At 46.7% G+C, this 12,250-nt stretch overlaps 1 protein-coding gene across 1 annotated transcript in view; it reads left to right on the top strand.

Moving 5' to 3' along the window:
- Positions 1-12,250, top strand: part of LOC144177791 (uncharacterized) — a 43,385-nt gene that overhangs the window by 25,682 nt on the left and 5,453 nt on the right. Inside the window, exons 6-9 of the mRNA XM_077705361.1 lie at positions 1,332-1,412; positions 2,113-2,253; positions 7,302-7,361; positions 10,659-10,712. Coding sequence (XP_077561487.1) covers positions 1,332-1,412; positions 2,113-2,253; positions 7,302-7,361; positions 10,659-10,712 — 336 coding nt within the window. The remainder of the gene's footprint in view (positions 1-1,331; positions 1,413-2,112; positions 2,254-7,301; positions 7,362-10,658; positions 10,713-12,250) is intronic.

The following is a 12,250-nucleotide window of genomic DNA, read 5'->3' as shown; positions in this document are numbered from 1 at the left end:
TTGTCTTGTATGTTTATATTTCAGTCCAAAAGTCTTCTAGATGATTAGTTAAAAAAAGTGAACGAACTGAGTAGATCCTTGCGGATTACAAATTGCAGGGTGTCCGGAGATCGCTATATTGCTTGGTTCTCTAAAAGTTAATCCCGCGAAATATCTTTAATGGCAGCCGAAACATGCAATTTTCGCGAGCTTTTTCGAAGTGACAGCAAGTGGCCGTTAATCGGCGCTGTACTTTTCGTGCAATGTTTGTGGAAAGTGAGAGATTTTATGTGGGTTCATGGGGTGTACTGAAGAATTTTACCCCGAGTAACCATGGAATATCGACGCAATATCCCACGAGGGGGAGCCACTTGCCCACTGAGCACGGTCAGTGCCTCAGATATATGTAGTTAGAACCGCGACAATGCGGCGCAGTTGCCGCCAGTCCATGGAGACAAGTGCTTGGAACCTTGAATACGTTTTATAGGGAGCTGTATGAGAAGTGCGTGACCCATTGTTCCTCTAAACTGAAGTGCAGCGAGTCAATTGGGGTTACTGCGCACTCTTCTGTAGAACTAGTTAGACAATGCTCGCGGCCGCAACCACCCCAGTATGCGTGCTATACTTCCCAAAGTTCGGTCATTCGTGCATTTCTAGGGGTGTCTTAGCTCTCCCTCCCTCCCTCCCTCCCTTCCTCCCTCCCTCTCTCTCTCTAATCTATCTATCTATCTATCTATCTATCTATCTATCTATCTATCTATCTATCTATCTATCTATCTATCTATCTATCTATCTATCTATCTATCTATCTATCTATCTATCTATCTATCTATCTATCTATCTATCTATCTATCTATCTATCTATCTATCTATCCCCTTCTCTCTCTATCTCTAATCTCTCCCTCTATCTCTATCTCTCTCTCGTTACCTGCTCAACATCACCGTCAATGAGATGTGCATCAGCCATTGAGAGACATGCACCACAGAGCTCTCATGAACGCTATGTGCCGACGAAGCATATTTGCCTGCTCTGGTCTACACTCGTACTCAAGTCGTACCGTGCACACACTCGCTTCAGCGTACAAGCTACACTCTCTCAATGCGCACGCCTGGCTCAAAGTCCAGGGCAGTTTTTTGAAGTGCCAATTTTTTGAAAAGCGCTCAGGGGAGGAGCGTGTTTTCATGGATAATAATGAACGACCATGGTTTCGCGCAACCTCTTTTAAGCCTTTGAGGGCCCATCAGACATCGAACACTGCCTCTTGAATGGTGCACAGATTACAGAGACGTGTTCGCCGGTAGGAGACGCGTGATGCCATGAAAGCATTTGCGTGCTCTATGTTTTCTTGCAGGGAGCAAGCACCACGCAGGTGTCCACTGTAAAATCAACGCAAGAAGATACCGATAGCCAGGGCGGTGGTGTGTTGTCAAAGGTAAGACTGAAGTAACAAAAAGGGCAGCCTTTTTTCTGTCATCGAGGAGGGCCTGAAGCCTGCTATGCTTCATAACTGGCGAAATTGCAGCCAGATATTAAAGGGACCCTGTATTATATTAAAGGGACTATATTAAAGAGACCCTGCAGCCCGTGTATTAAAAATCTTAAATGCTTGCACAGCGTAGTCAACAAACACATCCAGTGCTTAGATTAGGGGGTCGCAAAGTACCTACGCCAATAATTACTGATCTGTGCCCATCAGATAACTCCGGAAATTGCTCACAAGATTTTTCTCTTGCTCTGTGTTGGTGTTCTTCAACCCCTGTAATTACGACATTACAGCAGCGGTATAGCGGCTATTGACCGGCTTTCCTTCAGTTGCAGCAATGAACGTATTCGACAGAAACCTAAGAAAGAAATTCACAAAAGCAAAGCGGAAACTGAAGGCGTATCTGCTGCGCCGAGTAAATCACGCAGTGGCGCTCCGTGCTGGCGATAACTAAAGCCAGTGCTTCCAGACGCGAAGGAAAGAGTGAAAACGTTTATCGGAAGTGTTGCAGGGTACCTTTAAAGCAGGTGCATTTTTACAGTGGAACTCTCTATGGCCAGGGTCCGGGATTTTATGGCGTCTTCTTCTGGTGTCCCCACACCGCTGATAATTCGATGCCTCTTTAAACCTGACACCGCATTTCACACAGATTGCCCAGGATCCCGCCGTGGCGATTCCGCGCCTGGTGGCGATTGGATTCTTGGTCACTTTGGCTGTCTTCCTACTCCGCTGTGGCGAGTCCTTCGTCCTTGCCCTCGACGATTTCACTCAGGACGCGGCGCACTTCAACGTAAGTATATAAGACCCTGAATCCTCATACCCTGCACCCCTGTACTCCGTGAAGACAATCACGAAAGGTAGAGGAAAAGATTGCTTCAAGACAGGAATAAAGAAAGCTCCATCGAAAGTTGGAAAGCGGATGTAAATAGCTGCCTGAATACAGGGCTACAGGGCTTTAAAGCGGAGTGTTCTATCTCCCATGGATTCGTCAGTGAGCGGTGAAACCGCACTGCAGCAAAGCCAACCCGTTGATGATGATGAAAATCCAAAACGTTTGAGGTTGATTGACTGATTGGCTGTTTATTGGAGGAGGTCATAAAACTCTGAAGGGGATGGGGAGTGGTGGGAAAAGGGAAGAGGTATGCAAATAAAAGTTGTCAAAAACATTTGCACTTGTCACATTACAAGGTCAGTTCGCACTTGTCACAGAATCACTGACCCATACAGGGCTGAGTCAATCACAAATCAAACGGCTTTATATAGACCTTTCTGGAGAGAGAATTCTACAATTGCCTCTAGTAAAGAGGGATCAGAGCGCATTTGACGAATACGGTCCTTTTCATCACACGGAATGGAGTGTAGTGTTAAAAGTTTCGATCGTCCTTTGGAAAAGGCAGAGCACATCCAGATAAGATGGTAAATATTTTAGACGACTAATTCCCCACAAACTATGAACTTTGGAGTACATGCTGTACTACGATAGGTCCATTTAAAAAGAATGTCGGGAGTATATGCAGAGTTTGCGTAGATCTTGTTTGCAATGACTTCTCCTTTTCTGGGGAGACGTTTTAGAGCTGTGAGGAAACCCGCAGGGGGGGGGGGGGGGGGAGAGAGAGATTTCTGGAGGCGCTGACGACTGAGGATCTTTGCTTTGCGGTAGTTTTCAGACCAGGTCGCATCCTGAGGGGGTGGGTCCGAGGAAACCATGGGGGGATGTGAGAGAATCTCCCGGGCAGCCATGTGTGCTAACTGGTTCCCTGTGACACACTCGGTGTGCGCCGGGGTCCAAACCAAACGAACTGATACGAATTCTTGCTGTAGCTCCTGAGTTAACATGATTCATGTCCACTCTGCTTTCCTTTAGGGTGACAGTAAAAAAATCAAGCCCCCTTTCTCAAAAGATGGCTGAACGCGAAGCTTTCTCCCATGCAAACTGAATCAAAGTTAAGAGTCCAAAGTCAACGACCACGCAATGAACCCAAGAAATGCTGAGTGTCACACCCGAATGAAATCACCTAATTGAACCAAAACTTTGCATCGCGTCGCTCATCATTCCTTGGGTTCGTTGCGTGGTCGTCTGCTTTGTGCTTAGACTTTGATAAGCGCCTTACAGTAATACATATACTTCTAGAGTGTCCTAGTTTCGAAAACAGGCGTCGTGAATTTTTTTCCCACTCGTTCCCTTGGAAAAGGTTTTTAAATTTTTGGGTGAAATCAAGGTTTTACAGAAACTTGATCTGACCATGTTGCGTTATTTTTACATCAGCCGTTTTTGAATTTTTAATGCGATCAGGCTTTTACAGAAAATTTGATTTTACCATTTTACATCATTCTTACATGAGCCTTTTACCGTAGTGTGTTCAAATGTAATATATTACCTGGTGTCTGGCGCATTATAGCCAAATTTGGCTGCTGCGCCAATAAAATTCAAATTTATCATCACCAGTTTACGTGGGAGGAAGCTTCAGGTTCCCTTATCTTTCTTTATTAAGAAACAGCTTTGATTTTTTCCGCTAACCAATTTCCCCGGCCAGCGCCAGCTCCCTCCGCGCCCTTAGCTTAAGCGGGGGGATTGGCACAAAAGCAATTTCAGCCGCGCAAGTCACTGCACCTTTCAGCTGAGCGTAGAGTACCTCCCCTCTGCTATAAATAGCCAAGTGTATAGTTCCTCTATATACTTCCCTAGAGGACTCTAGCCAAGCCCCCTCACTGCGGCACTTGGCAGTGCAAAAGCGAACTTTATTTCAACCTCACTGTCAGTTTATTGCAACCTGACATCTATGGCAACCTCAAAATGTATTGAAACCTCACATCGAACGGTCGTATGGTGGGTTATGTTATGCTGGGTAATGTAATATGCGGAAAAGTTTGCTGACGGGACAGTTGGTGCATTTTTGAACTTGAAGGAAGGCAGCGCTAAAAACGCATGCGTTGTGTATTTGCCTCTACTCTTGTTCCGTCCCTTTAAGCTAAAAAAATGTAAGATTTTTTTTTAGATTAGGTGTGCTGCTACATTATCAGCGATTTATATTTTGTAAGCCAAGGACTAGGTTGTGACCGAAGTCAAGGTGTTGTCGTGAAGGCGAACGTAGCAGGGACAGTCAGCCGTAAATCTTTTCGCCGTGCTCTGTGCTCGCAAGGGTTCACCGCAAGGGACCCTTGACTCCCTTCTGCTCGGAAGTAATCACCGTCTACATTGACGTGCCTTTATATTATGCATCAGGAATTAAAGCGTGCGCCGACGTATATGTTATCTGCCATCTTAGAATTGGCCGGAATCGCGAGATAACGGTGCGCCCCGCAAAGCGTTTGTTGCTGATTGATAGAGCAACCTTTATTGAGATGGGAGAAGCCACATAACCACAGTTGGGGAAGGAGGACGAGGAGGAGGGAGGGGGAGGGGGAGGGAACAGGAGGTTGTGATCACTGAGTCATCATGGAGACTGGTTGGAGATGATGCGTAGTGTCTTGGGAGAGGGAGTGTAGACCCCATCTCACGCTACCTTTGCCAGGCCACTCCTAATTGAAAAAAAAAAAAAAAACCTTAAGCCCGCAGGAAATTTGGTTCATCGTAAGGGGGGACAACAGGAGACGAGTTATACCGTTAGCCTGCGAAGTGGAACCCCCGTTCACCGGCTCTGCCGAACTCTTGTACTTTGGGGATACGACCTACTTGCCACATGCACTTCGTCATAAGCTGGCTGGCCACAGGGTAAAATGGTGGGTGTGTGTGTGTGTGGGGGGGGGGGGGGGGGGGTAGGGGGGTTGTGATTTTACATCGCGCGGTATGCTCGTTGCAAAGTAACCAGATTGTTAGTTCTTTTGCAATGGTGTGCCCGTTAAAACGAACTGGAAGAGCTCGATCCAGCCCGAAAAGAAAGCAGTCATCAAAGCTAGAAAGATAGCTGAAGAGGGTGATGATGTCACAAAGATAACACCTCGCAAGACGGGAGGAGATTAATACTCCTCTGCCCCCTTCCACCTGTTCAAGCTGTTCAGTTTGTCTTTGAGTCGCACTGGAAGATGAAAATAAATGGCTTGACGATGAATAAAACGTACTTCGCCGTTTACCGAGATCCCGGCCATTCTCAACGTGCTCGGTGAGATGCTCTCGGAGTTCCGCACCCTATTTACAGGCTTGACGGGGTGATGCGAGCATCGTTGTTTATGGAATGCATTCGTGTAGAACTCACAAGGAATATTAACTGGAGGACCGGCAGTAGGGCGACGATGTGCGTGGGTCTTTTCGTGCACCTTTGTTTAATCGTGAGGCACAGTTCTTACCCACCCCTTAAACATCATTATCATCACCAGCCCCACTGCTGGGCAAAGGCATCTCCATTATTCTCCAATTACCCCGCTCCTGTGATAACTGCGACCAATTTATCCTTCAAACTTCTTGATCTCATCTGCCCATCGAACTTTCTGCCGCCCCCTGCAACGCTTGCCTTCTCTAGGGATCCACTCTGTTACCCTTAATGACCAACGGTTATCTTGCCTTCGCATTACATGCCCTGCCCACGTCTATTCTTTCTTCTCAATTTCTACTAAGTCCTTAACTCGCGTATGTTCCCTGACCCACTCCGCTCTCTTCTTGTTACTTAATGTTACACCTATCATCTTCCGTTCCATTTCCCGCTGAGTCGTTCTCAATTTAAGGGAACCCTCTTAGTGAGCCCCCAAGTTTCTGCACCGTAGGTGAGTACCGGTAAGATGCAGCTGTCATACACTTTTTTCTTCAGGGGCAATGGTAGGCTGCCATTCATTATCTGAGAATGTCTGCCGTATGCACTCCACCCCATTCTTACCCTTCTATTTATTTCTGCCTCATGGTTGGGATCCAGGGTCACAACTTGACCTAAGCAGATATATTCGCTTACCACTTCCACTGCCTCGCCACTTATCTCAAACCGCTGTGCTGTCCCGAAGTTATTGATCATTGCTTTGGTTTTTTACATATTAATTTTGAGGCCCACGGTTCTACTCTGTTTGTCCAGTGCGGAAAGCATGCTTTGCGATTCGTCCCCCGAGTTACTTAGCAACGCAACGTCATCAGCAAATCTGAGGTTACTGAGGTATTCTCCATTAACCCTTACTCCCACCTGTTCCCAATCCAATTTTCCGAATACTTCTTGTAAACATGCTGTGAAAAACATTGGAGAGATTGTGTCCCCTTGTCTGACGCCCTTACTTATAGCTATTTTACTGCGCTCCCTATGGAGGATGATGGTAGCTGTGGACCCATTGTATATATTCTCTAGTATTGCTCATCTACACCCTGGTTCCGTAATGCCTGAATGACTGCTGAGGCTTCGACTGACTCAAATGCTTTCTCATAATCTATGAAGGCTATATATAGGGGTTCAGTATACTCAGCGCACTTCTCTACCACCTGTTTGATCGTGTGAATATGGTCCATTGTTGAATGATCGAGCGAGAGATAAAAAGCCCTGAGGCATTGTTTGAAACTCACTGTCGCACTCAAGGTATATATGTAGAAGCCTCGCATGGGTATCACTGATAATAGTCAGTTTTCTTGCACTTGCTGCAATTAGTGCTTCACAACCTCTTACAAGGATGACGTCAGAGCGAACGTATTTTTGACATTTTGGCAATTCGCCTTGTGGAGGGTCGATGCATATTAATAGTATCGCCTCTAGTGGGGGGAGGGGGTGGGCTGCCGTACTGTTCGCCCTCACTCCAGGTACGAAGTGAAAAGTAGCTTTCTAAAGTGTTCGAAATATCCACAATTGCTTTGTATTTCATATCATGCGTCATTATCTATTGCAAATAAGCCTTGCTCGACACTGTTGCTTACGACGTGCTTTTCCGTTTCAGGCTAATGCCTGGTTCTGGTCGTACGCATCAAGCTTCACTCATTTCCACGAAAGCAACGTGGTAAGTTCGTGTCGCCGCCACTTACTCATTTCCGCGAGGGGCTGATGCATGGGATCGCTAGCGGCAGTGAACGCAGTTCCAGCTTTTTTAGCATTGTGTCCTGGCACTATTTAGCTGCTAATTGAAGGAAGTATTCGATAAAGGCCCTAGGAGTATCCTAGTTACTCACCAGGACGGTGACTTCGCTGTCCAGATGACACGCTGCAGTCCTTTGTGAAATTAGGTGCATGCCATGACCAAACCAAAGTTCGGTTTACGACTGGTCAAAACCAAAGGAACCATCAGGCCTTTTATGTTCGCTATGATGCGCAACGAAAACTGCGCTCAGATCAAACTTGCAGATGGTTCGGCTAGCTTTCTGTCTGAAGAGGTGCTTATCTTACAGCTTTTTATTCTGCATGCTTTTCAGTAGCATGGTGCTGAGTTTTAAGCGAAGATTGCTCATTTACTGTATCTTAATCAGGGTACCCTCTCCAAATACGTCATTGATACACTTGCGCGACATGCACAACAGAGGTTCTGTTGGAGACTATTGCATAGTATACAACGCAGTAACCCAAGCCTACCTAACCCTAGTGCGAGAAATTCTGTTTCTAACCTATCCTAGCCTAGCCAAGCCGAACTTAACCACTCCTAAACAATTTTATGGTGCAACGCCGCCACTGAGTGTTACAAAGGTGCGACCAATAACAGGGAAACAGCCGCACAAAGAATGAAAACGTCCCAAGTAAAGAACACCAAAAAATGGCAACAACAACAACAAAAAAAAAAAAAGAATCGAACCCAGTTACTCGGTGTGAACAAGCGGATACGTAACAGTAACACCGCAGACAAAGACAGGAGGCTGCTGTTTGATCAGTGAACTGATGGGGACATTTGTCGGGACGGAAGCCCCTCAGTTTTTTATTAGCTCAAATAGAAGGAACAATACGGAACGCTAGCGGCGCTTATATATAGTTCGGTAACACTTCCTCCGTGACCGTGGCGCGTGTGGACATGCGCACGTTCCTGGTGTGTATTTCAAATAAGAAACGGGCTCAACCTCACAGCAAGATGTTCATTACGTTGAATGCCATATATCTAGTCTTCGTCAATGTCTATCTTCATTCCACTCTCCTCCCCTTCACTGTATTCCTGCTGCTATGGTTTGTGGGTACGATAGTCCACAATTTCTTTACAACATTTGCCCTCCTCTAGCTTTCCTCTCCCCCCCCCCCCCCCCTCCCATACACACACACCCGATCAGGTTATTTATACTGATGTCCTCCAAATACTTGTTTTGCGGGGATAATGCCGGTGGCATCGGGGACGCCTTATTTTAACCGTCTGTATGCTCGTGCTCTCCTCTTTTTCGCCCCATTCACTGTCTTCGGCTAGTATTCTAGCCTTCCTTCTGCATGCCTCACTCCTCCCACGCCTAAGCCTACGCCTTGTCCGACTCGACCCCCACCTTACCACCGTTCTTCGCTTGGCCGACATCGCTTTTTGCCTTGTTGCTATCGTACGTACACTCGGGGAAGTCACCCTTTGTTCATTTCCAGCTTTTAATCCTCCAGTAGAATTAGACTAATCTCGTGTTGACCGGTTATTGTCCATTTTAATCATGGTTTTCTGAGAACCTTTCTATTTTCGCCGCGACCAGCGCAGCCATCAGCCAACAAAGCAAAGAATCAGGTTGCCGCCCGCCAACAAAGGCCTGGTTGCTTTACACGCGTTCTGCCGACTTTAATCTGGAGAACATCGTGTCGCGGAGCAAGCGGAAACAGAATGAACATAACCGACACATCTTGGTGAAGTTCCAGAAGTTCCAGTGTGGCACTGATGATACCCACCGGAAATTTGTCGCATGGGTGGTAGTCAACTCTACATGAGGAGAGCTCAATTGTTCTGACTTGATCGCCTCTTGATCGTGCGCGTCGAACACAGCGTGCATCAACAATAAATTTCTCTGCCCTGTACGTTTCTGACTCCACTTTCGATTCCATTTTTTTCCTTCAACTTGTTCGTCGTTTAATAATCTTGGCTGTGTTTGCCTCTCCGCGAACCTTTACATCTTCCATCACAAGACTTGCAGTCTTTCTTAACCACTGCGTGTCTGCGATTTTCGTGTAGAGGTACACCACTCCAGCTGTCCACTTATGTGGAATATTTGTTCTTAACCTCTCCTCAGAACTTAATTTATTCTCGACTTCTCGATCTAAAAACGATTCCAGCCAAAATCTTCTTTCACTGCTTCGTTTGTTATTTTATTATGCGCACCTGAGGCCAAACTTCCTACGGTATAAGTAGTTTTCTTGTAGGCGTAGCAGGAAATGATTTTAAGCAATTCGCAAAGGTAAGGCCCGGTATCATCATGCGCTTCCAAATTCCTCGGAACTACTTCGTATTTGTTATTCTCCCACAGGGCTCTATGCTTCATAATTCCTGCGTTTGGTGTTCCCTTAATTTTAAGTTATTCGTCATGAGTTCTTAAGTAGTCTTTCTCTTCGTTATCCGCACTTCCAAACATTTGTATTCCGTTCTCACACTTCTCGCGCGCCGTATGGTGGAAGGGCGCCGAACTTGCCTCCCTGTTTATAACACGTAGTTTTTTTATTTGCTTTCGTGATAATCATTTCAACGTGTATTCTTAGTTAAAATAACCTTGCTTCTGTCAGTTACGTACTGATTTCTTGCCTCAAGCACGCCTAAAGGTTCCATAGCGCTTCATAAAGGGAGCACGAATGACCCAGCCAATAATTTCAGTATTTTGCGATAGTTTGGCTTATGTATAGTTCTTCTCGAGGAATTGTTTCAACTTTTGGCCAGGCGGGTGAATAGACGCACGGGCATACGGACGTACGGACGTACGGACGTACGGACAGACAGACGGACAGACGGACAGACGGACAGACAGACAGACAGACAGACAGACAGACAGACAGACGGATCGACGGACGAGCGGACGGACGGACGGACGGGCGGACGGACGGACGGACGGACGGACGGACAGACAGACAGACAGACAGACAGACAGACAGACAGACAGACAGACAGACGGACGGACGGACGGACGGACGGACACGGATGGACCATATGACCGAATTTTTTTAAGTAACCCAATGCGCACACACACGTGCTTTGTGACCCTAATTCGTTATATTCCTGCATTTGCCGTAAGTTCTGGCTGTTACAAGCCCACCGCATGCGTGCCGTAACCAATTTATTTACGCTAAGCGCCCTCGTCAAAGCGAGCATTTGCATAGGGATAAATATTGTCGTCTTTGCTCAGCCCTTGCCTTTCTTTGTCCTTTGCAGCTTTCCATGCTCATAGGAGACTTCGTGATAAACGCCGGAGAAGCGGGAATTGAGGTAATAATTGACTCCACGGCGTTTTCTTCGCGGCACCTAATAGCGTGCCGAAAAAGAAAAACCGACGCATACTGTCGATCGAGTGTACATCGTAGTGACAACAAAACCATTGCGACCGCCGTACTAAGTGACAATGACTTTACAGCTCCGTTGATCATCGACATCCGCAATGCTTAACGGGCTTTGATTTTTTAGGGGAGATCGTTTAAAAAACCCTCGGCCACGACGGAAGATGCTGCCTGACAGTGACGGGACAGGGAGAAATAGGATCAAGGAGGAAAGCTTATATGACAAGTTGGCAGTTAAAGGCCGCTCTAGCAGCAATCATCATTGCCGGTTAAGATGCCTGCTATGGAGTGCCTCGCGCTTGAAAGACACGTTGAACCGTAATTCTGGTGTGAGGACATCAAAAATGTACGGAAACCTAGCCTAGGACAGCTCCGTTGTAAAAAGGTTGGGTGAAGAATCCTTTATTCTTCCAAGGGCACCAAGGCTATCAGAATACAAGCCATTGCTATGCATAGAGTCAAAACCGGTTATAGCAAATGGTAATAATGGCCGCGATTAGTTTGACATATCGAATAATTCGATATAGCCGAACTCGTCTGTAAGGAATTTTTTGGTTACGAGTTCGCAATACGCGGGACCTTCCCCCCCGCCCGCCCCTTTGCCAGTCCCACATAACGAAACGAGCACATAAAGTATGCCATTACCTTACATAAAAGAATCGATTTATTGCATGCAATACAGCTACTTTCCGCCTTAACCGCCAACTTCGCAATAAAGGGGTGATTTTTGTTTTCACTTTCGTTTTGGCGGCACCAACTAGCATCGCATTCTCTACACGAGACATCGTTTGCACCAGTTCAAGTCCGTGTCTGTCAATATCGAAGCAATATTGGCGGAGAACATCGTCTGGCAAAAGCGCTTCATAAACCGTCGGATGGCTTTAAGTTGTGACATTCTCAGTCTCTTCAGTGCTTTCAGCAGCACCAGTTGCCACGACATCGGCAATGGTGTGTGCGCTCGAGGGGCTCAAAGTGACGGCAATATCGTCGTCAACACTCAGGAAATCCTCTGAGGACACTCCTTTCGGCACAGCATCTGGAACGTTGGCGAGCTCTTCGCGCAGTTCGCCGATGATGCCGTCTTGGTCCGGACTCGCTGGCTGGTTGGGCTCCACGTGAATCCCGTGCGTCGGAAACAGTACGGAAGGTGTCGGGCATCACGTCGGTCCATGCGAGGCTCAACATCGCAATCGTGGCCAATCAGCATCTCAATCGCCGCTCCGGGACCACGTATTTTGGTGGCAATTGTAGGCTCGCCGAGTTCGATATATCCGATGTGAACTTCGTTATAATGAATATTCTTCGCATGCATTTTCGTAACAGATTTACTTTTGTTCGATATATAGCGTAATTCGCTCTATCCGGGTTCGTTATAATCGGGTTTGACTGTATAGTTCTGTGTATTCCGGAATGGGGAGTCTATTGAAAGAATACGGGAAAAAAAAGGCCAGCGGTCCAGAACGCTAAATG

Source organism: Haemaphysalis longicornis, unplaced genomic scaffold, assembly GCF_048455015.1.
Source record: "Haemaphysalis longicornis isolate Haplotype H1 unplaced genomic scaffold, Haemaphysalis longicornis Haplotype H1 scaffold_31, whole genome shotgun sequence".
Taxonomy (NCBI): domain Eukaryota; kingdom Metazoa; phylum Arthropoda; class Arachnida; order Ixodida; family Ixodidae; genus Haemaphysalis; species Haemaphysalis longicornis.
The sequence above is the reverse complement of the archived record's forward strand: the minus strand, read 5'-3'. Positions and strand labels throughout refer to the sequence as shown.